Consider the following 25,322-nt stretch of genomic DNA (forward strand, 5'->3'; position numbering starts at 1 on the left):
CACGGCGGAGCCATGACTGTGGCTCTCCATGGGGCAGAAGTCCGTGTGTTGTGATTCTGTTCGGCCAGATAGCTAGTAACATTGACAAGAAGCTGCCGTGTGGGGAATTGTACTGTAGGTGGCTCGTTTTGTCTCGTTTCGGGCTGGTTTCATCTTGTTCTTGACACCATGTCTCGTGTTGTCTGATGTCACGTCTATGCTAATAGAAAGGGTTGAGGGATGGAGAGAGAGAGGGAAAGAAAGCAGTGAGAGAAGGCAGTAGGCCGAAACTACAAGCTGTAACTGAGGCAGGAAGAACTACAAGCTGTAACTGAGACAGGAAGAACTACAAGCTGTAACTGAGGCAGGAAGAACTACAAGCTGTAACTGAGGCAGGAAGAACTACAAGCTGTAACTGAGGCAGGAAGAACTACAAGCTGTAACTGAGGCAGGAAGAACTACAAGCTGTAACTGAGGCAGGAAGAACTACAAGCTGTAACTGAGGCAGAAAGAACTACAAGCTGTAACTGAGGCAGGAAGAACTACAAACTGTAACTGAGACAGGAAGAACTACAAACTGTAACTGAGACAGGAAGAACTACAAACTGTAACTGATATCAAAGGCAGGAAGAACTACAAACTGTAACTGAGGCAGGAAGAACTACAAACTGGAAATGAGGCAGGAAGAACTACAAACTGTAACTGATATCAAAGGCAGGAAGAACTGCCCACTAGTAGGTTTGGGTGATATACCATATAGCGGGGTATTTCGAAATACTGACGGTATGTGCGTGCTACTCCACTGCTTATAACTATAAGTTGAGTATAACTATGTGTCAAATAAATGATATGCAGATCAGGGCTCCAGCCATGCATTTGATTTGCTAAGTGGCTAAATGTCAAGATCAAACTTCTTGGTTACAGCAGAGATATTCAACCCCCTCCTGGATCAAGATCCCTGTTGCCTAAATTGTTAAGTGAAAAGCGCCCCTTGTGTATAATTGCGGTAATAACGTAAACCGTGGTATGGTACAGAAACGGTATGATGGTATGAACATCTCTCTTCCCGCTCCCCCCCCCTCTGCTCTCTCCCCTCTCTCTCCTCTCTCCCCCCTCTCTCTCCTCAGCACCTCCAGATGACGGTGCAGGCCCTGCAGGATGAGCTGAGGACTCAGAGAGATCTGAATCAGTTGTTCCAGCAGGACTGTAGTGGAGGGAGACCTGGAGAACCTTTGTCATTCGAACCCACTGAGGAGAACTTCCACAGGCTCCAAGCTGAACACCAGAGACAGGTGAGGTCTAGTTTCAGAAAGCTGAGTCCTGATCTAGGATCTGTTCATATATAATCTAATCAGCACTCCTATTCAGAGATACTTTCTGGATAAGGGCCCAGGTCATTTAATAAAAAAAAAAGAGTTTGTCCATTTAAGTTTACACAGAATGGAAATGTGTCTTTGGCGCTCTGGTTTACAGTGAAAGGTGAAAAACAGATGGAAATGTTCACTGTGTGTTTTCTATGTCAGTTCATCAGAGTCGTATTTAGGATTCTGTACTTTATACAACATCATGTTGTTCACACCATTCCATTTGTCAGAAGGCATACTAATACACTATTCCATTTGTCAGAAGGCATACTAATACACTATTCCATTTGTCAGAAGGCATACTAATACACTATTCCATTTCATTTGTCAGAAGGCATACTAATACACTATTCCATTTGTCAGAAGGCATACTAATACACTATTCCATTTGTCAGAAGGCATACTAATACACTATTCCATTTGTCAGAAGGCATACTAATACACTATTCCATTTGTCAGAAGGCATACTAATACACTATTCCATTTGTCAGAAGGCATACTAATACACTATTCCATTTGTCAGAAGGCATACTAATACACTATTCCATTTGTCAGAAGGCATACTAATACACTATTCCATTTGTCAGAAGGCATACTAATACACTATTCCATTTGTCAGAAGGCATACTAATACACTATTCCATTTGTCAGAAGGCATACTAATACACTATTCCATTTGTCAGAAGGCATACTAATACACTATTCCATTTGTCAGAAGGCATACTAATACACTATTCCATTTGTCAGAAGGCATACTAATACACTATTCCATTTGTCAGAAGGCACACTCCTCTGAATAACTTGCTGATGGACATAAAACAGTACAACAAGTATATAGAACTAACTAACCTCATTTAGAAATATCACTATCACGTCATGTTTCCCCTACGGGTATCAATAAAGTTAATTGAATCGAAAGTGAATTATTGGATATAAATAACGTTTGATTGAATCTAATCTCTAGGCTAACTAAGTTAATTTAGAAGTAACACAAACATGCTGAGAAGTAGCTTGGATTCAGGAGTTGACATTTACTGAAAGGAGGTGTGTTGTGTTCTCCCATTAAATTGAATTGAATTGAATCTTACTGTTACGTTTCAGGAGAAGACCCAGATGCAGACACTGTTAAAATAACAAAAGTTTATTACAGATCAGAGGTCAGTAATCCAGATCAGAGTCCATAAGGTACAGAACAGCAGGCAGGCTCAGGGTCAGGGTAGACCGAATGGTAAAAACTGGGAAAACTAGAAAACAGGTACTAGAAAATGCACGGCCCCAATGTGTAGGAATAGTTAGGAACTAGAAAAAGATAGGAGCGAGGGGAAAACGCTGGTAGACTTGACAAACAAAACAAACTGGCAACAGACAAACAGAGAGCACAGGTATAAATACACAGGGGATAATGGGGAAGATGGGCGACACCTGGATGGGGGTGTAGACAATCACAAAGACAGGTGAAACAGATCAGGGTGTGACACTTTCCTCTAGGCCAAAGAGATTAATGCAGTTGTATTTAGTTTCATCTAACCTCTTGGCCAAGGTAAATACAATTTGGTTGAATTGTATTGAATGTAACCTCTAGGCCAAAGAGATGAATACTGTTTGGTTGAATTGTATTGAATGTAACCTCTAGGCCAAAGAGATGAATACTGTTTGGTTGAATTGTATTGAATGTAACCTCTAGGCCAAAGAGATGAATACTGTTTGGTTGAATTGTATCGAATGTAACCTCTAGGCCAAAGAGATGAATACTGTTTGGTTGAATTGTATCGAATGTAACCTCCAGGCCAAAGAGTTGTTCCTCCTGAGGAAGACGCTGGAGGAGATGGAGTTGAGGATCGACAGTCAGAAACAGACCCTGGGGGCCAGAGACCAGTCTATCAAGAAACTACTGGAGATGCTGCAGAGCAAAGGTATGGTGGGGTTCACACACACACACACACACACACACACACACACACACACACACACACACACACACACACACACACACACACACACACACACACACACTCTTAAAAGCATCACTATGGTGTGTATTCCAGGTCTGTCAGCCAAGGCCTCAGAGGAAGACCATGAGAGGACCAGGAGACTGGCTGAGGCTGAGATGCACATCCACCACCTAGACAGTCTACTGGAACAGAAAGACAAGGAGACCAACGCCCTACGAGAGGTGAGGGTGTGTGTGAAGGTATGGGGGAGAGGGGGAGAGAAGGAGAGAGCGAAACAGAGGAGGGGAGGGGAGATAATTAATTCATAACTCCATGGTTACCACAGAGTTCCTCCAGTGTCGTTATGTGCTGGTCACGCTCAATGAAACAACACTCTGTTACCACAGAGCCCCACAGCTAACAGAATTCATTACAGCTCTGTTACCACAGAGCCCCACAGCTAACTGAATTCATTACAGCTCTGTTACCACAGAGCCCCACAGCTAACTGAATTCATTACAGCTCTGTTACCACAGAACCCCACAGCTAACTGAATTTATTACAGCTCTGTTACCACAGAACCCTACTATAGACAGACCTTACCTTTACTATAGACAGACCTTACCTTTACTATAGACAGACCTTACCTTTACTATAGACAGACCTTACCTTTACTATAGACAGACCTTACCTTTACTATAGACAGACCTTACCTTTACTATAGACAGACCTTATCTTTACTATAGACAGACCTCACCTTTACTATAGACCTTTACTATAGACAGACCTTACCTTTACTATAGACCTTTACTATGGACAGACCTCACCTTTACTATTGACAGACCTTACCTTTACTATAGACAGACCTCACCTTTACTATAGACAGACCTTACCTTTACTATGGACAGACCTTACCTTTACTATAGACAGACCTCACCTTTACTATAGAGAGACCTTTTCTTTACTATAGACAGACCTCACCTTTACTATAGACCTTTACTATAGACAGACCTCACCTTTACTATAGACAGACCTTTCCTTTACTATATACCTTTACTATAGACAGACCTTACCTTTACTATAGACCTTTACTATAGACAGACCTTACCTTTACTATAGATAGACCTTTTCTTTACTATAGACAGACCTCACCTTTACTATAGACCTTTACTATAGACAGACCTCACCTTTACTATAGACAGACCTTTCCTTTACTATATACCTTTACTATAGACAGACCTTACCTTTACTATAGACCTTTACTATAGACAGACCTTACCTTTACTATAGATAGACCTCACCTTTACTATAGACAGACCTTACCTTTACTATAGACCTTTACTATAGACAGACCTCACCTTTACTATAGACAGACCTTTCCTTTACTATATACCTTTACTATAGACAGACCTTACCTTTACTATAGACCTTTACTATAGACAGACCTTACCTTTACTATAGATAGACCTCACCTTTACTATAGACAGACCTTACCTTTACTATAGACCTTTACTATAGACAGACCTTACCTTTACTATAGATAGACCTCACCTTTACTATAGACAGACCTTACCTTTACTATAGACAGACCTTACCTTTACTATGGACAGACATTACCTTTACTATAAACATACCTCACCTTTACTATAGACCTTTACTATAGACAGACCTTACCTTTACTATAGACCTTTACTATAGACAGACCTCACCTTTACTATAGACAGACCTCACCTTTACTATAGACCTTTACTATAGACAGACCTTACCTTTACTATAGACCTTTACTATAGACAGACCTCACCTTTACTATAGACCTTTACTATAGACAGACCTTACCTTTACTATAGACCTTTACTATAGACAGACCTCACCTTTACTATAGACAGACCTTACCTTTACTATATACCTTTACTATAGACAGACCTCACCTTTACTATAGACAGACCTTACCTTTACTATAGACCTTTATTATAGACAGACCTTACCTTTACTATAGACAGATCTCACCTTTACTATAGATAGACCTCACCTTTAATATAGACAGACCTTACCTTTACTATAGACAGACCTTACCTTTACTATGGACAGACCTTACCTTTACTATAGACAGACCTCACCTTTACTATAGACAGACCTTACCTTTACTATAGACAGATCTCACCTTTACCATAGACAGACCTTACCTTTACTATAGACATACCTCACCTTTACTATAGACAGACCTTACCTTTACTATAGACCTTTACTATAGACAGACCTTACCTTTACTATAGACAGACCTCACCTTTACTATAGACAGACCTTACCTTTACTATAGACGGATCTCACCTTTACCATAGACAGACCTTACCTTTACTATAGACATACCTCACCTTTACTATAGACAGACCTTACCTTTACTATAGACAGATCTCACCTTTACCATAGACAGACCTTACCTTTACTATAGACATACCTCACCTTTACTACAGACAGACCTTACCTTTACTATAGACAGACCTCACCTTTACTATAGACCTTTACTATAGACAGACCTTACCTTTACTATATACCTTTACTATAGACAGACCTTACCTTTACTATAGACAGACCTCACCTTTACTATAGACAGACCTTACCTTTACTATAGACAGACCTCACCTTTACTATAGACAGGCCTTACCTTTACTATAGACAGATCTCACCTTTACCATAGACAGACCTTACCTTTACTATAGACATACCTCACCTTTACTACAGACAGACCTTACCTTTACTATAGACAGACCTTACCTTTACTATAGACAGACCTTACCTTTACTATAGACAGACCTTACCTTTACTATAGACAGACCTTACCTTTACTATAGACAGACCTTACTTTTACTATAGACAGACCTTACCTTTACTATAGACAGACCTCACCTTTACTATAGACAGACCTCACCTTTACTATAGACAGACCGTACCTTTACTATAGACAGACCTTACCTTTACTATAGACAGACCTTAGCTTTACTATAGACAGACCTTACCTTTACTGTAGACAGACCTTGCCAGAACGACACCAGAGGAGAAAGTCAGAGAGTCAGTCTGATCAGCATTCAGACCCACACTTTGACAGGACGGGAATCTCCTCCCCTCCCTCCCTCCCTCATTCCGTGGTTCTGTATTCTGGTCAGGCAGTAGCACAGACACCCATTAACCTCCTCCAGCCTCAGAGGAACTGAATGACCACTCTGACACCTAGTGGGGAGAGGAGGAACTGCACCAGTTTCACCACAACACCAGTTTTTCATAACATCTTTGGTTGTCTTGAGAATACATCCACCAAGTGTAAATGAAGTGCAGCCCTGTTAAATAAACATGGTTTTCCCCAATGATGAAATGGGGAAAGAGTTTGGGAAACACGGCACTTTAAGCTACTTATATAAGCTGAGAAAATGTATTTGTCTTTGTCTTCATGACTGTAATGACCAGACAAGACAGAACAGCCCTCATTCCACCCACTGCTAACCATCAGATCAGTGTCTAGAGGCATTCAACTCTGTGTGCCACATCTGTGTTGCCCGGGGAACCTCATACACAAGGACAGCCCTATCATCTATCCCATAATAGCACTGCTTTAGTTCCAGTAGGAATGACTCATCTCCACTGAACCATATTGCTCATGACACAGAGAAAAAGAGAGAGACAGAGAAAGAGAGAGACAGAAAGAGAGAGACACAGAGAGAGAGAGAGAGACAGAGAGAGAGAGAGACAGAGCCAGAGAGAGAGAGAGACAGAGAGAGAGAGAGAGAGAGAGAGACAGACAGAGAGAGAGACAGAGAGAGACAGACAGACAGAGAGAGAGACAGAGAGAGAGAGAGAGACAGGGAGAGAGAGAGGGAGAGAATGTGTCAGGGAGAGAGAGAGAGAGAGGGAGGGAAGGTGTCAGGGAGAGAGAGAGGGAGGGAAGGTGTCAGGGAGAGAGAGAGGGAGGGAAGGTGTTAGTGAGAGAGAGAGAGGGAGGGAAGGTGTCAGGGAGAGAGAGGGAGGGAAGGTGTCAGGGAGAAAGAGAGAGAGGGAAGGTGTCAGGGAGAGAGAGAGGGAGGGAAGGTGTCAGGGAGAGAGAGAGGGAGGGAAGGTCGCAGGGAGAGAGAGAGGGAGGGAAGGTGTCAGGGAGAGAGAGAGGGAGGGAAGGTGTCAGGGAGAGAGAGAGGGAGGGAAGGTGTAGGGAGAGAGAGAGGGAGGAAGGTGTCAGGGAGAGAGAGAGGGAGGGAAGGTGTCAGGGAGAGAGAGGGAGGGAAGGTGTCAGGGAGAGAGAGGGAGGGAAGGTGTCAGGGAGAGAGAGGGAGGGAAGGTGTCAGGGAGAGAGAGAGGGAGGGAAGGTGTCAGGGAGAGAGAGAGGGAGGGAAGGTGTCAGGGAGAGAGAGAGGGAGGGAAGGTGTCAGGGAGAGAGAGAGGGAGGGAAGGTGTCAGGGAGAGAGAGGGAGGGAAGGTGTCAGGGAGAGAGAGGGAGGGAAGGTGTCAGGGAGAGAGAGGGAGGGAAGGTGTCAGGGAGAGAGAGAGGGAGGGAAGGTGTCAGGGAGAGAGAGGGAGGGGAAGGTGTCAGGGAGAGAGAGGGAGGGAAGGTGTCAGGGAGAGAGAGAGGGAGGGAAGGTGTCAGGGAGAGAGAGAGGGAGGGAAGGTGTCAGGGAGAGAGAGAGGGAGGGAAGGTGTCAGGGAGAGAGAGGGAGGGAAGGTGTCAGGGAGAGAGAGAGGGAGGGAAGGTGTCAGGGAGAGAGAGGGAGGGAAGGTGTCAGGGAGAGAGAGGGAGGGAAGGTGTCAGGGAGAGAGAGAGGGAGGGAAGGTGTCAGGGAGAGAGAGAGGGAGGGAAGGTGTCAGGGAGAGAGAGAGGGAGGGAAGGTGTCAGGGAGAGAGAGAGGGGGAGGAAGGTGTCAGGGAGAGAGAGGGGAGGGAAGGTGTCAGGGAGAGAGAGAGGGAGGGAAGGTGTCAGGGAGAGAGAGGGGGAGGGAAGGTGTCAGGGAGAGAGAGAGGGGAGGGAAGGTGTCAGGGAGAGAGAGGGGAGGGAAGGTGTCAGGGAGAGAGAGAGGGAGGGAAGGTGTCAGGGAGAGAGAGAGGGAGGGAAGGTGTCAGGGAGAGAGAGAGGGAGGGAAGGTGTCAGGGAGAGAGAGAGGGAGGGAAGGTGTCAGGGGAGAGAGAGAGGGAGGGAAGGTGTCAGGGAGAGAGAGAGGGAGGGAAGGTGTCAGGGAGAGAGAGAGGGAGGGAAGGTGTCAGGGAGAGAGAGAGGGAGGGAAGGTGTCAGGGAGAGAGAGAGGGAGGGAAGGTGTCAGGGAGAGAGAGAGGAGGGAAGGTGTCAGGGAGAGAGAGAGGGAGGGAAGGTGTCAGGGAGAGAGAGAGGAGGAAGGTGCAGGGAGAGAGAGGGAGGGAAGTGTCAGGGAGAGGAGAGGGAGGGAAGGTGTCAGGGAGAGAGAGGGAGGGAAGGTGTCAGGGAGAGAGAGAGGGAGGGAAGGTGTCAGGGAGAGAGAGAGGGAGGGAAGGTGTCAGGGAGAGAGAGAGGGAGGGAAGGTGTCAGGGAGAGAGAGAGGGAGGGAAGGTGTCAGGGAGAGAGAGAGAGGGAGGGAAGGTGTCAGGGAGAGAGAGAGAGGGAGGGAAGGTGTCAGGGAGAGAGAGAGAGGGAGGGAAGGTGTCAGGGAGAGAGAGAGGGGAGGGAAGGTGTCAGGGAGAGAGAGAGGGAGGGAAGGTGTCAGGGAGAGAGAGAGGGAGGGAAGGTGTCAGGGAGAGAGAGAGGGAGGGAAGGTGTCAGAGAGAGAGGGGGAGGGAAGGTGTCAGGGAGAGAGAGAGGGAGGGAAGGTGTCAGAGAGAGAGGGGGAGGGAAGGTGTCAGGGAGAGAGAGAGGGAGGGAAGGTGTCAGAGAGAGAGAGGGAGGGAAGGTGTCAGGGGAGAAGAGAGAGGGAGGGAAGGTGTCAGAGAGAGAGAGGGAGGGAAGGTGTCAGAGAGAGAGAGGGAGGGAAGGTGTCAGGGAGAGAGAGAGGGAGGGAAGGTGTCAGGGAGAGAGAGGGAGGGAAGGTGTCAGGGAGAGAGAGGGGGAGGGAAGGTGTCAGGAGAGAGAGAGGGAGGGAAGGTGTCAGGGAGAGAGAGAGGGAGGGAAGGTGTCAGGGAGAGAGAGAGGGGAGGGAAGGTGTCAGGGAGAGAGAGAGGGGAGGGAAGGTGTCAGGGAGAGAGAGAGGGAGGGAAGGTGTCAGGGAGAGAGAGAGGGAGGGAAGGTGTCAGGGAGAGAGAGAGGGAGGGAAGGTGTCAGGGAGAGAGAGAGGGGAGGGAAGGTGTCAGGGAGAGAGAGAGGGAGGGAAGGTGTCAGGGAGAGAGAGAGAGGGGGAGGGAAGGTGTCAGGGAGAGAGAGAGGGGAGGGAAGGTGTCAGGGAGAGAGAGAGAGAGGGAGGGAAGGTGTCAGGGAGAGAGAGAGGGGAGGGAAGGTGTCAGGGAGAGAGAGGGAGGGAAGGTTGTCAGGGAGAGAGAGAGGGGGAGGGAAGGTGTCAGGGAGAGAGAGAGGGAGGGAAGGTGTCAGGGAGAGAGAGGGGGAGGGAAGGTGTCAGGGAGAGAGAGAGGGAGGGAAGGTGTCAGGGAGAGAGAGAGAGGGAGGGAAGGTGTCAGGGAGAGAGAGAGGGAGGGAAGGTGTCAGGGAGAGAGAGAGGGGGAGGGAAGGTGTCAGGGAGAGAGAGAGGGAGGGAAGGTGTCAGGGAGAGAGAGGGGGAGGGAAGGTGTCAGGGAGAGAGTTTTTATATTATCTAGAGAACAGCAGAAGCTGCTCCTTGTCTTTTCTTAGCAGAACAGTTGTAAGCAGTAAGCTCATAAAGATCTCTCTGACCTCCCTGTACCCTTTAACACTCTCCTGTGACATGCAAGTGCACCCTGTGGGTGTGTACATTGCCAATTCCTGAGAAATTAGGCGCACTGTCTGTCTCCTCTCAATTCCAAATCAATTCAAGGGGCTTTATTGACATGGGAAACATATGTTAACATTACCAAAGCAAGTGAGGTAGATAATATATAAAGTGAAATAAACAATAAAAATGAACAGTAAACATTACACTCACAAAAGTTACAAAAGAATAAAGACATTACAAATGTCATATTATATATATATACAGTGTTGTAACAATCTCTCTCTCACTCTCTCTCTCTCACTCTCTCACTCTCTCTCTCTCTCTCTCTCTGTCTCCCCCTCTCTCACTCTCTCACTCACTCACTCACTCACTCACTCACTCATTAATAGTGAAAGGCTGTTCCAGGTACTTTATCTGACCCCTCCTCTGTAACTCAGACCAATAGTGAAAGGCTGTTCCAGGTACTTTATCTGACCCCTCCTCTGTAACTCAGACCAATAGTGAAACATGGTCCAGAACTACTGGACTTTCCTGTGGAACTGAACCGGCTGCAGTGGTTCAGACACACAGCGTTGGATGGAGAGAACAAACATGTCCACATGATTTGACAAGGATACATCCACATATCACAGAGAGTCTATTTTCTGTTTATGTGAGGAAGAGAATCTATGGGAGTCTGTGTGTGTGTCCATGCATTTACAGTGTGTGTGTGTGTGTGTGTGTGTGCGTGTGCACTGTACAGTCCATTTCCACCACCGCCCCCAGCACCAGAACCTCTCTCTCCTTTGTTAGTCCTGTCTTCTACACTAGAAAGCCTGCCTTAGTTCTCTCTGTAGGACCCTCAGGACAACTCCCATTAGTTCTCTCTGTAGGACCCTCAGGACAACTCCCATTAGTTCTCTCTGTAGGACCCTCAGGACAACTCCCATTAGTTCTCTCTGTAGGACCCTCAGGACAACTCCCATTAGTTCTCTCTGTAGGACCCTCAGTCACAGGAGCAAGGCAACGTGACTCTCTCCCCTCTCTCTCTCTCTCTCTCTCTCTCTCTCTCTCTCTCTCTCTCTCTCTCTCTCTCTCTCTCTCTCTCTCTCTCTCTCTCTCCTGGTCACGATGACAGTCACCATGCTGTTGGGTTCTCTCCTGGTCATGATGACAGTCACCATGCTGTTGGGTTCTGTCCTGGTCATGATGACAGTCACCATGCTGTTGGGTTCTGTCCTGGTCATGATGACAGTCACCATGCTGTTGGGTTCTGTCCTGGTCATGATGACAGTCACCATGCTGTTGTGTTCTCTCCTGGTCATGATGACAGTCACTATGCTGTTGTGTTCTCTCCTGGTCATGATGACAGTCACTATGCTGTTGTGTTCTCTCCTGGTCATGATGACACTATGTGTCTAATGACACTAGTCACTATGCTGCTAACCACCACCACCATGCTGTACCCTGTCTCTCCTCAGGAGCTGCACCGACGGAGCTATGAAGGAGCCCCTGAATCAGCCAAGACCAAGGCCCTGCAGACCGTCATCGAGATGAAGGTGAGAGAGAGAGAGAGAGAGAGAGAGAGAGAGAGAGAGAGAGAGGGAGAGAGAGGTTGGTTAGAGAGAGTGTGTATGCTCATGTTTCACTTAGAATATCAAAGTGAGACCGTCATCAAGATGAAGGTGGTTGTGTTTGTCCAAGCTTGTGTGAGGTGAGAGATTGACTTCCTGTACAATGTGAGAAACGGTAATATTACAATGTGAGTCGAGTCATATGAGTCACCCTTTACAGTGAAACTCTAACTTACGAGCCCTTTCCCAACTATTCAGTCACCCTTTACAGTGAAACTATAACTTACGAGCCCTTTCCCAAAGTGTGTGTTTGTGTCTAACTGTGTGGTGTCTCTTGTGGTAGGACTCTAAGGTTCAGTCTCTGGAGCGATGTCTGAGGGACCTGGAGGAAGTGTGTGTGTGTGTCTAACTGTGTGTGTTCTCTTGTGGTAGGACTCTAAGGTTCAGTCTCTGGAGCGATGTCTGAGGGACCTGGAGGAAGTGTGTGTGTGTGTCTAACTGTGTGTGTTCTCTTGTGGTAGGACTCTAAGGTCCAGTCTCTGGAGCGAGGTCTGAGGGACCTGGAGGAAGTGTGTGTGTGTGTGTGTCTAACTGTGTGTGTTCTCTTGTGGTAGGACTCTAAGGTCCAGTCTCTGGAGCGAGGTCGGAGGGACCTGGAGGAAGTGTGTGTGTGTGTGTGTTTGTGCCTAACTGTGTGTGTTCTCTTGTGGTAGGACTCTAAGGTCCAGTCTCTGGAGCAAGGTCTGAGGGACCTGGAGGAAGTGTGTGTGTGTGTGTGTGTGTGTCTAACTGTGTGTGTTCTCTTGTGGTAGGACTCTAAGGTCCAGTCTCTGGAGCGAGGTCTGAGGGACCTGGAGGAAGTGTGTGTGTGTGTGTCTAACTGTGTGTGTTCTCTTGTGGTAGGACTCTAAGGTCCAGTCTCTGGAGCGAGGTCTGAGGGACCTGGAGGAAGTGTGTGTGTGTGTGTGTGTGTGTCTAACTGTGTGCGTTCTCTTGTGGTAGGACTCTAAGGTCCAGTCTCTGGAGCGAGGTCTGAGGGACCTGGAGGAAGTGTGTGTGTGTGTGTGTGTGTGTGTGTGTGTGTGTGTGTGTGTGTGTGTGTGTGTGTCTAACTGTGTGTGTTCTCTTGTGGTAGGACTCTAAGGTCCAGTCTCTGGAGCGAGGTCTGAGGGACCTGGAGGAAGTGTGTGTGTGTGTGTGTGTGTGTGTGCGTGTGTGTGTGTGTGTGTGTGTGTGTGTGTGTGTGTGTGTGTGTGTGTGTGTGTGTGTGTGTGTGTGTGTCTAACTGTGTGTGTTCTCTTGTGGTAGGACTCTAAGGTCCAGTCTCTGGAGCGAGGTCTGAGGGACCAGGAGGAAGTGTGTGTGTGTGCCTAACTGTGTGTGTTCTCTTGTGGTAGGACTCTAAGGTCCAGTCTCTGGAACGAGGTCTGAGGGACCTGGAGGAAGTGTGTGTGTGTCTAACTGTGTGTGTTCTCTTGTGGTAGGACTCTAAGGTCCAGTCTCTGGAACGAGGTCTGAGGGACCTGGAGGAAGTGTGTGTGTGTCTAACTGTGTGTATTCTCTTGTGGTAGGACTCTAAGGTCCAGTCTCTGGAACGAGGTCTGAGGGACCTGGAGGAAGAGATTGAGATGTTAAAGTCTAACGGGGCTCTGAGCACTGAGGAGAGAGAGGAGGAGATGAAACAGATGGAGGTGTACAGATCCCACTCCAAGTTCATGAAGAACAAGGTAACAGCACATCACCACCAACTACAGTAACTACTCAGTACAGAACTCTGTCTAAAGAGCATGTTGATTATCATTCAGCTTCTGATGCATCTGCTCTTCAGTTCTCTGTTTCCTACTGGAACCAGCAGCCTGCCCTGTACACTAGAGACAAGCATGTGTTCATCTGGTCTTCAGTTCTCTGTGTTTTCTAGTGGAACCAGCATCCTGCCCTGTACACTAGAGACAACCATGTGTTCATCTGGTCTTCAGTTCTCTGTGTTTTCTAGTGGAACCAGCATCCTGCCCTGTACACTAGAGACAACCATGTGTTCATCTACTATTGTGTTCTTGTTACCAATGATTGACTGCTTGTGGAAACTTTTCCAAGGTTATATAGAAAATACCATCTTGTATGCAAGGTGGTTGTTGATTGGCTGTCCAAAAGCTGGTTACTGATTGGCCCTGTGTTGCCTACATCATGGCTCCTGATTGGTGGTGGTGCTTATCGTCCTGGTAACAGCCAGGTAACTGACTCTCCTGACAGGTAGAGCAGCTGAAGGAGGAGCTGTCTCAGAGAGAGGTCCAGGGGGAGGAGCTTAAGCAGAAGGCTGCCGACCTGCAGCAGGAAGTGTCTGCCGTAAGGAAGGACTACACAGCGCTCGCTCTCTCTCTTTAACCTGTCAACTCTGACCTTTTAACCTCGTAGAACCTTTCTGACCTCCACAACACAGCAGCCTTGCCTTGCTGACCCTCGCTAAAGAGAATACCCATGTGACCGCTGTGAGAGGAAAACCCAGTATGAGGATAGAGGATCTCAGATAAGTGGTGTGAGAGGAAACCCCAGTATGAGGAACTCAGATAAGTGATGTGAGAGGAACCCCAGTATGAGGCTAGAGGAACCCCAGTATGAGGCTAGAGGAACCCCAGTATGAGGCAAGAGGAACTCAGATAAGTGGTGTGAGAGGAACCCCAGTATGAGGAACTCAGATAAGTGGTGTGAGAGAAAACCCGGTATGAGGCAAGAGAAACTCAGATAAGTGGTGTGAAAGGAACCCAAGTATGAGGCAAGAGGAACCCCAGTATGAGGCTAGAGGAACTCAGATAAGTGGAGTGAGAGAAACCCCAGTATGAGGCAAGAGGATCTCAGATAAGTGATGTGAGAGGAACCCCAGTATGAGGAACTCAGATAAGTGGTGTGAGAGGAACCCCAGTATGAGGCTAGAGGAACCCCAGTATGAGGCTAGAGAACCCCCAGTATGAGGCAAGAGGAACCCCAGTATGAGGCTAGAGGAACCCCAGTATGAGGCTAGAGAAACCCCAGTATGAGGCAAGAGGAACCCCAGTATGAGGCTAGAGGAACCCCAGTATGAGGCTAGAGGGACCCCAGTATGAGGCAAGAGGAACTCAGATAAGTGGTGTGAGAGGAACCCCAGTATGAGGAACTCAGATAAGTGGTGTGAGAGAAAACCCGGTATGAGGCAAGAGAAACTCAGATAAGTGGTGTGAGAGGAACCCAAGTATGAGGCAAGAGGAACCCCAGTATGAGGCTATAGGAACTCAGATAAGTGGTGTGAGAGGGACCCCAGTATGAGGCAAGAGGAACCCCAGTATGAGGCTAGAGGAACTCAGATAAGTGGTGTGAGAGGGACCCCAGTATGAGGCAAGAGGAACCCCAGTAAGAGGCCAGAGGAACCCCAGTATGAGGCTAGAGGAACCCCAGCATGAGGCTAGAGGAACTCAGATAAGTGGTGTGAGAGGAACCCCAGTATGAGGCAAGAGGAACCCCAGTATGAGGCTAGAGGAACTCAGATAAGTGGTGTGAGAGGAACCCCAGTATGAGGCTAGAGGAACTCAGATAAGTGGTGTGAGAGAAACCCCAGTATGAGGAACTCAGATAAGTGGTGTGAGAGGAACCCCAGTATGAGGCAAGAGGAACCCCAGTATGAGGCTAGAGGAACTCAGATAAGTGGTGTGAGAGGAACCCCAGTATGAGGCAAGAGGAACTCAGATAAGTGGTGTGAGAGGAACCCCAGTATGAGGCAAGAGGAACCCCAGTATGAGGCTAGAGGAACCCCAGTATGAGGCTAGAGGAACTCAGATAAGTGGTGTGAGAGGAACCCCAGTATGAGGCAAGAGGAACTCAGATAAGTGGTGTGAGAGGAACCCCAGTATGAGGCAAGATGAACTCAGATAAGTGGTGTGAGAGGAACCCCAGTATGAGGCAAGAAGAACTCAGATAAGTGGTGTGAGAGAAACCCCAGAATGTTCACTATTAGAAAAATCTATCAATTCTCAATTAGAGAAATATAGATAATTCACCTTGAGAGAAACCCAGATAATTGTTGTCTGCAAAGCTTGGACTGCCTCTAGTCCAGCTACTTATTCAGTTATATCAGTGCCGGAAGGAGCTAGACCTGGGCCTGCTAGACCTGAGCCTGCTGGGCCTGGGCCTGCTAGACCTGGGCCTGCTAGACCTGGGCCTGTTAGACCTGGGCCTGCTGGGCCTGCTAGACCTGGGCCTGTTAGACCTGGGCCTGCTGGGCCTGCTAGACCTGGGCCTGCTGGGCCTGCTAGACCTGGGCCTGTTAGACCTGGGCCTGCTGGGCCTGCTAGACCTGGGCCTGTTAGACCTGGGCCTGCTGGGCCTGCTAGACCTGAGCCTGCTAGACCTGAGCCTGCTGGGCCTGGGCCTGCTAGACCTGGGCCTGCTAGACCTGAGCCTGCTAGACCTGGGCCTGCTAGACCTGAGCCTGCTGGGCCTGGGTCTGCTAGACCTGGGCCTGCTAGACCTGGGCCTGCTAGACCTGAGCCTGCTGGGCCTGGGCCTGCTAGACCTGGGCCTGCTAGACCTGGGCCTGCTGGGCCTGCTAGACCTGAGCCTGCTAGACCTGGGCCTGCTAGACCTGGGCCTGCTAGACCTGGGCCTGCTGGGCCTGCTAGACCTGGGCCTGCTAGACCTGGGCCTGCTAGACCTGGGCCTGCTAGACCTGGGCCTGCTGGGCCTGCTAGACCTGGGCCTGCTAGACCTGGGCCTGCTGGGCCTGCTAGACCTGGGCCTGCTGGGCCTGCTAGACCTGGGCCTGCTAGACCTGGGCCTGCTGGGCCTGCTAGACCTGGGCCTGCTAGACCTGTCCTATATGTATGAGGACAGGAAGAACATTTTCCAGAAGGGAAATGAGAAACTTCCCTCTCAGAAACTTCAATAGAAGCGGTGATCTATTGATTAGCAGAGAAACACCAGTAACCCTGAGGACAGTATGATCCACGGTCTCTACGTAGAGGTGACATCTTTTGGAAAGAGTGTGTGTGTGTGTATTGACAGTGTGTGGACAGAGTTTGGAAGGCAACAACACAGCAGCAGGATGAAACACTTGACTGGCAGCAGTCGTATCAGTCCAGACACAGTGTTACTACAAAGGCAGGTTGTGTGGGCGGCTGCCCTGTCAGATAGGGTCACTGGGTCTCTCATCAGGTCAGGGAGGCAGAGCTGCCCAGTGCTGCACTGAGAGGTCTGGCATCACACTACACTCTCTGGGACACTTTCATCTTTCCCTCTCTGTTGTCATCCTTTCTTTCTATCGTTCTCTGTCTTGTTCCCTCAGCGCTGGTTGGAGTAGAGCTGTGAACACTAACAACCACAGCAACATGTTTATGGCTTCTAGTATTTCTCTCTCTTTCTCCTGGTTGTCTTTAGCATGCCTCTTCTCTAGGGTGACTGCTAGACAGGCTACTGTAGATGTACACTAGACTACTAAGCTGCTTGTTCTAACCTCTCTCTCTCTCTCTCTCTCTCTCTCTCTCTCTCTCTCTCTCTCTCTCTCTGTCTCTCTCTCTGTCTCTCTCTCTGTCTCCCTCTCCCTTTCGCTCTCTCTCTGTCTCTCTTTCTGTCTCTCTCTCTCCCTTTCTCACATTCTCTGATGCGCCCACACTAAATAATTTATGTTTTATTCACTCGTTGCTGACACTGCAAAAACATCCCCACAATAACTAACCCCATCAGCTACAGTGGAGAGATATTAACTAACCCCATCAGCTATAGTGGGGAGGTATTAACTAACCCCATCAGCTATAGTGGGGAGGTATTAACTAACCCCATCAGCTATAGTGGGGAGGTATTAACTAACCCCATCAGCTACAGTGGGGAGGTATTAACTAACCCCATCAGCTATAGTGGGGAGGTATTAACTAACCCCATCAGCTACAGTGGGGAGGTATTAACTAACCCCATCAGCTACAGTGGAGAGATATTAACTAACCCCATCAGCTACAGTGGAGAGGTATTAACTAACCCCATCAGCTATAGTGGGGAGGTATTATCAAACCCCATCAGCTACAGTGGAGAGATATTAACTAACCCCATCAGCTACAGTGGAGAGGTATTAACTAACCCCATCAGCTATAGTGGGGAGGTATTATCAAACCCCATCAGCTACAGTGGAGAGATATTAACTAACCCCATCAGCTACAGTGGAGAGATATTAACTAACCCCATCAGCTATAGTGGGGAGGTATTATCAAACCCCATCAGCTACAGTGGAGAGATATTAACTAACCCCATCAGCTATAGTGGGGAGATATTAACTAACCCCATCAGCTACAGTGGGGAGTTATTAACTAACCCCATCAGCTATAGTGGGGAGATATTAACTAACCCCATCAGCTATAGTGGGGAGGTATTAACTAACCCCATCAGCTACAGTGGAGAGATATTAACTAACCCCATCAGCTACAGTGGGGAGGTATTAACTAACCCCATCAGCTACAGTGGAGAGGTATTAACTAACCCCATCAGCTACAGTGGGGAGGTATTATCAAACCCCATCAGCTACAGTGGGGAGGTATTAACTAACCCAATCAGCTACAGTGGGGAGGTATTAACTAACCCCATCAGCTACAGTGGAGAGATATTAACTAACCCCATCAGCTACAGTGGAGAGATATTAACTAACCCCATCAGCTACAGTGGAGAGATATTAACTAACCCCATCAGCTACAGTGGAGAGATATTATCTAACCCCATCAGCTATAGTGGGGAGGTATTAACTAACCCCATCAGCTACAGTGGAGAGGTATTAACTAACCCCATCAGCTACAGTGGAGAGGTATTAACTAACCCCATCAGCTACAGTGGGGAGGTATTAACTAACCCCATCAGCTACAGTGGAGAGATATTAACTAACCCCATCAGCTACAGTGGAGAGATATTAACTAACCCCATCAGCTACAGTGGGGAGGTATTAACTAACCCCATCAGCTATAGTGGGGAGGTATTAACTAACCCCATCAGCTACAGTGGGGAGGTATTAACTAACCCCATCAGCTACAGTGGAGAGATATTAACTAACCCCATCAGCTACAGTGGGGAGGTATTAACTAACCCCATCAGCTACAGTGGAGAGATATTAACTAACCCCATCAGCTATAGTGGGGAGGTATTAACTAACCCCATCAGCTACAGTGGAGAGATATTAACTAACCCCATAATACATTCCCAGTTATAGATGATACAATATCCTATGATAGACAGACTCAATACTAACCTAGAGGGCTGATCATGTATGAATGAAGATACTCAATACTAACCTAGAGGGCTGATCATGTATGAATGGAGATACTCAATACTAACCTAGAGGGCTGATCATGTATGAATGGAGATACTCAATACTAACCTAGAGGGCTGATCATGTATGAATGGAGATACTCAATACTAACCTAGAGGGCTGATTGATTTTATCTCTGTGCTCAGATTGATCAGGTAAAGCAGGACCTCAGCAGGAAGGAGACAGAGCTGATGGGGATGAGGACCAAGCTGGAGACTCTCACCAACCAGTTCTCAGACAGCAAACAGCACATCGAGGTCCTCAAGGAGTCACTGACCGCTAAGGAGCAGCGCTCTACTATCATTCAGACAGAGGTATGTTGTTCAGTGTTAACTCTACTGACAGGGCTCTACTATCATTCAGACAGAGGTGTGTTGTTCAGTGTTAACTCTACTGACAGGGCTCTACTATCATTCAGACAGAGGTGTGTTGTTCAGTGTTAACTCTACTGACAGGGCTCTACTGTCATTCAGACAGAGGTGTGTTGTTCAGTGTTAACTCTACTGACAGGGCTCTACTGTCATTCAGACAGAGGTATGTTGTTCAGTGTTAACTCTACTGACAGGGCTCTACTGTCATTCAGACAGAGGTATGTTGTTCAGTGTTAACTCTACTGACAGGGCTCTACTATCATTCAGAGGTATGTTGTTCAGTGTTAACTCTACTGACAGGGCTCTACTGTCATTCAGACAGAGGTGTGTTGTTCAGTGTGAACTCTACTGACAGGGCTCTACTATCATTCAGAGGTATGTTGTTCAGTGTTAACTCTACTGACATTGAGACAGAGGTGTGTTGTTCAGTGTTAACTCTACTGACAGGGCTCTACTATCATTCAGAGGTATGTTGTTCAGTGTTAACTCTACTGACAGGGCTCTACTGTCATTCAGAGGTATGTTGTTCAGTGTTAACTCTACTGACATTGAGACAGAGGTATGTTGTTCAGTGTTAACTCTACTGACAGGGCTCTACTTTCATTCAGACAGAGGTATGTTGTTCAGTGTTAACTCTACTGACAGGGCTCTACTGTCATTCAGACAGAGGTATGTTGTTCAGTGTTAACTCTACTGACAGGGCTCTACTATCATTCAGAGGTATGTTGTTCAGTGTTAACTCTACTGACATTGAGACAGAGGTGTGTTGTTCAGTGTTAACTCTACTGACAGGGCTCTACTATCATTCAGAGGTATGTTGTTCAGTGTTAACTCTACTGACATGGCTCTACTGTCATTCAGACAGAGGTGTGTTGTTCAGTGTTAACTCTACTGACAGGGCTCTACTGTCATTCAGACAGAGGTATGTTGTTCAGTGTTAACTCTACTGACAGGGCTCTACTATCATTCAGAGGTATGTTGTTCAGTGTTAACTCTACTGACAGGGCTCTACTATCATTCAGAGGTGTGTTGTTCAGTGTTAACTCTACTGACAGGGCTCTACTGTCATCTAGACAGAGGTATGTTGTTCAGTGTTTACTCTACTGACAGGGCTCTACTGTCATCTAGACAGAGGTATGTTGTTCAGTGTTTACTCTACTGACAGGGCTCTACTATCATTCAGAGGTATGTTGTTCAGTGTTAACTCTACCAGGGGTATTGTGGAGATGGTCTCTTGGTGCCACTGTTGTGTCATAGATTACAGTTTACAGCTGAACTGGACCCGTAGTTACTAAGCATCTCAGAGTAGGACTACAGTCGTGGCCAAAAGTTTTGAGAATGACACAAATATAATTTTTCACGAAGTCTGCTGCCTCAGTTTGTATGATGGAAATATGCATATACTCCAGAATGTTATGAAGAGTGATCAGATGAATTGCAATTAATTGCAAAGTCCCTCGTTGCCATGCAAATGAGCTGAATCCCCCAAAAACATTTCCACTGCATTTCAGCCCTGCCACAAAAGGCCCAGCTGACATCATGTCAGTGATTCTCTTGTTAACACAGGTGTGAGTGTTGACAAGGACAAGGCTGGAGATATTGCTGCCAGTAACATTGCACCTAAATCAACCATTTATCGGATCATCAAGAATTTCAAGGAGAGCTGTTCAATTGTTTTCAAGGCGGCTTCAGGTTGTCCAAGAAAGTCCAGCAAGCGCCAGGACCGTCTCCTAAAGTTGATTCAGCTGTGGGATCGGGGCACCACCAGTACAGAGCTTGCTCAGAAGTGGCAGCAGGCAGGTGTGTGTACATCTGCATGCACAGTGAGGCAAAGACTTTTGGAGGATGGCCTGGTGTCAAGAAGGGCAGCAAAGAAGCCACTTCTCTCCAGGAAAAACATCAGGGACAGACTGATATTCTGCAAAAGGTACAGAGATTGGACTGCTGAGGACTGGGGTAAAGTCAGGTGGATGCTCTTCGTCGGGAAGAGAATGTTTCCCAGCTGAATAAGTCGTCTAACCAGATCCATCTCTAATCTAACACACCGTGTGTGTGTGTGTGTGTATCAGGTGGATGCTCTTCGTCGGGAAGAGAATGTTTCCCAGCTGAATAAGTCGTCTAACCAGATCCATCTCTAATCTAACACACCGTGTGTGTGTGTGTCAGGTGGATGCTCTTCGTCGGGAAAATAAAGTTTCTCAGCTGAATATGTTGTCTAACCAGATCCATCTCTAATCTAACACACCGTGTGTGTGTGTGTGTGTGTGTGTGTCAGGTGGATGCTCTTCGTCGGGAAAAGAACGTTTCTCAGCTGAAAAAATTGTCTAACCAGATCCATCTCTAACCTAACACCGTGTGTGTGTGTGTGTGTGTGTGTGTGTGTGTGTGTGTGTGTGTGTGTGTGTGTGTGTGTGTGTGTGTGTGTGTGTGTGTGTGTGTGTGTGTGTGTGTGTGTGTGTGTGTGTATCAGGTGGATGCTCTTCGTTGGGAAGAGAAAGTTTCCCAGCTGAATAAGAAGTCGAACCAGATCCATCTCTAATCTAACACACCGTGTGTGTGTGTCAGGTGGATGCTCCTCGTCGGGAAGAGAAAGATTCCCAGCTGAATAAGTTGTCTAACCAGATCTATCTCTAATCTAACACACCGTGTGTGTGTGTGTACCAGGTGGATGCTCTTCGTCTGCGTCTGGAAGAGAAAGATTCCCAGCTGAATAAGAAGTCGAACCAGATCCAGGAGACGTCTGAGGAGAAGGGGACGCTCAGCAGAGAGGTACACGACCTCAAGGACATGCTGGAGGTCAAGGAGCGCAAGGTCAACGTCCTGCAGAAGAAGGTATGGGGCGGGGTGGAGGCTGTGTGTGTATTTATTATGGATCCCCATTAGCTGCCAAAGCAGCAGCTACTCTTCCTGGGGTCCAGTGAAATGAAGGCAGTTTATACAACTGTAATACATTACAATACATTCAGATTTCACAACACACTGTGTGCCCTCAGGCCCCTACTCCACCATGTGTATGTATAGTGCGTATGTTATCGTGAGTGTGTGTGTGTGTGTGTGTGTGTGTGTGTGTGTGTGTGTGTGTGTGTGTGTGTGTGTGTGTGTGTGTGTGTGTGTGTGTGTGTGTGTGTGTGTGTGTGTGTGTGTGTGTGTGTGTGTGTGTGTGTGTGTGTGTGTGTGTGTGTGTGTATGCATGTGTCTGTGCCAATGTTTGTGTTGCTTCACAGTCCCCGCTGTTCCATAAGGTGTATTTTAATCTGTTTTTTAAATCTAATTTTACTGCTTCAGTTACTTGATGTGGAATAGAGTTCCATGTAGTCATGTCTCTATGTAGCACTGTGGAATAGAGTTCCATGTAGTCATGGCTCTATGTAGTACTGTGGAATAGAGTTCCATGTAGTCATGGCTCTATGTAGTACTGTGGAATAGAGTTCCATGTAGTCATGGCTCTATGTAGCACTGTGGAATAGAGTTCCATGTAGTCATGGCTCTATGTAGTACTGTGGAATAGAGTTCCATGTAGTCATGGCTCTATGTAGTACTGTGGAATAGAGTTCCATGTAGTCATGGCTCTATGTAGTACTGTGGAATAGAGTTCCATGTAGTCATGGCTCTATGTAGTACTGTGGAATAGAGTTCCATGTAGTCATGGCTCTATGTAGTACTGTGGAATAGAGTTCCATGTAGTCATGGCTCTATGTAGTACTGTGGAATAGAGTTCCATGTAGTCATGGCTCTATGTAGTACTGTGGAATAGAGTTCCATGTAGTCAGGGCTCTATGTAGTACTGTGGAATAGAGTTCCATGTAGTCATGGCTCTATGTAGTACTGTGGAATAGAGTTCCATGTAGTCATGGCTCTATGTAGTACTGTGGAATAGAGTTCCATGTAGTCATGGCTCTATGTAGTACTGTGGAATAGAGGTCCATGTAGTCATGGCTCTATGTAGTAATGTGGAATAGAGTTCCATGTAGTCATGGCTCTATGTAGTACTGTGTGCCTCCCATAGTCTGTTCTGGACTTGGGGACTGTGAAGAGACCTCTTGTGGCTTGTCTTGTGGGGTATGTATGGGTGTCCGAGCTTTGTGCCAGTAGTTTAGACAGACAGCTCGGTGCATTCAACATGTCAATACCTCTCATAAATAAAAGTAGTGATGAAGTCAATCTCTCCTCCACTTTCAGCCAGGAGAGATTGACATGCATATTATTAATATTAGCTCTCTGTGTACATCCAAGGGCCAGTCGTGCTGCCCTTTCTGAGCCATTTGCAATTTTCAATTTCCAAGTCCTTTTTTGTGGCACCTGACCACACGAATGAACAATAGTCAAGGTGCGACAAAACTAGGGCCTGTAGGACCTGCCTTGTTGATAGTGTTGTTAAGAAGGCAGAGCATCACTTTATTATAGACAGAATTCTCCCCATCTTAGCTACTACTGCATCAATATGTTTTGACCATGACAGTTTACAATCTAGGGTTACTGCAAGCAGTTTAGTCACATCAACTTGCTCAATTTCCACATTATTTATTACAAGATTTAGTTGAGGTTTAGGGTTGAGTGAGTGTTTTGTTCCAAATACAATGCTTTTAGTTTTAGAAATATTTAGGGCCAACTTATTCCGTGCCACCCACTCTGAAAATAACTGCAGCTCTTTGTCGAGTGTTGCAGTCATTTCAGTCGCTGTAGTAGCTGACGTGTATAGTGTTGAGTCATCCGCATACATAGAAACTCTGGCTTTGCTCAAAGGCAGTGGCATGTTGTTAGTAAAAATGTAAAAAGCAATGGGCCTAGACAGCTACCCTGGGGAATTCCTGATTCTAACTGGATTATATTTAAAAGGCTTCCATTAAAGAACACCCTCTGTGTTCTGTTAGACAGCTAACTCTTTATCCACATCATAGCAGGGGGTGTAAAGCCATAACACCCTCTGTGTTCTGTTAGACAGCTAACTCTTTATCCACATTAGAGCAGGGGGTGTAAAGCCATAACACACGATTTTCCAGCAGCAGACTATGATCAATAATGTCCAAAGCTGCACTGAAATCTAACAAGACAGCCCCCACAATCATTTTATCATCAATTTCTCTCAGCCAATCATCATCATCAGTCATTTGTTTAAGTGCTGTGCTTGTTGAGTCTCCTTCCTTATAAGCATGCTGAAATTCTGTTGTCAATTTGTTTACTGTAAATCACATTGTATCTGGTCAAACACATTTTTTTCCAGAAGTTTACTAAGGGTTGGTAACAGGCTGATTGGTCGGCTATTTGAGCCAGTAAAGGGGGCTTTACTATTCTTAGGTAGCGGAATGACTTTAGCTTCCCTCCAGGCCTGAGGGCACACGCTCTCTAGTAGGCTTCAAGTGAAGATGTGGCAAATAGGAGTGACAATGTCGTCTGCTGGTATCCTCAGTCATTTTCCATCCAGGCTGTCAGACCCCCAGTGGCTTGTCATTGTTGATAGACAACAATCATATGTTCACCTCTTCCACACTGACTTTACGGGACTCACAAGTACAATTCTAGTCTTTCATCATTTGGTCTGATGTGTGTGTGTGTGTGTGTGTGTGTGTGTGTGTGTGTGTGTGTGTGTGTGTGTGTGTGTGTGTGTGTGTGTGTGTGTGTGTGTGTGTGGGGACATGCTGGATGTGAAGGAACGCAGGGCCAACGTCCTCCAGAGGAAGGCATGTCAGAGATGACTAACAGGGAGGATGGTTTTGTTGGTCAACTTGTTCCTCTTATGAAAGTTTCAAGGAAGTACAAAGAGTGTGACGGAAAGAGAATCACTCCTCTTGGCATAACTGTATTGGACAGACAACTGAGTTTCACTCGGGATACGCAGTGAATTTGCTGTCGTAGTGAATCTTTTCTGTTGATTCACAACTCTATTGATTCACAACTCTATTGATTCACAACTCAATTGATTCACAACTCGATTGATTCACAACTCTATTGAATCTCAACTCTATTGATTCACAA

General features: G+C 46.9%; 1 protein-coding gene across 6 annotated transcripts in view; it reads left to right on the forward strand.

The window, feature by feature from the left end:
* Positions 1-25,322, forward strand: part of LOC116360602 (ELKS/Rab6-interacting/CAST family member 1-like) — a 475,628-nt gene that overhangs the window by 88,369 nt on the left and 361,937 nt on the right. For 3 of the 6 annotated variants that reach the window (XM_031815520.1, XM_031815521.1, XM_031815524.1), the window contains exons 4-11: positions 1,107-1,271; positions 3,130-3,256; positions 3,389-3,516; positions 11,580-11,657; positions 13,244-13,399; positions 13,923-14,015; positions 19,125-19,292; positions 22,014-22,181. In XM_031815520.1, coding sequence (XP_031671380.1) covers positions 1,107-1,271; positions 3,130-3,256; positions 3,389-3,516; positions 11,580-11,657; positions 13,244-13,399; positions 13,923-14,015; positions 19,125-19,292; positions 22,014-22,181 — 1,083 coding nt within the window. The remainder of the gene's footprint in view (positions 1-1,106; positions 1,272-3,129; positions 3,257-3,388; positions 3,517-11,579; positions 11,658-13,243; positions 13,400-13,922; positions 14,016-19,124; positions 19,293-22,013; positions 22,182-25,322) is intronic. The other 3 variants (XM_031815522.1, XM_031815523.1, XM_031815525.1) reach the window with 1 other exon arrangement.

Source organism: Oncorhynchus kisutch, unplaced genomic scaffold (assembly GCF_002021735.2).
Source record: "Oncorhynchus kisutch isolate 150728-3 unplaced genomic scaffold, Okis_V2 Okis09a-Okis19a_hom, whole genome shotgun sequence".
NCBI lineage: Eukaryota > Metazoa > Chordata > Actinopteri > Salmoniformes > Salmonidae > Oncorhynchus > Oncorhynchus kisutch.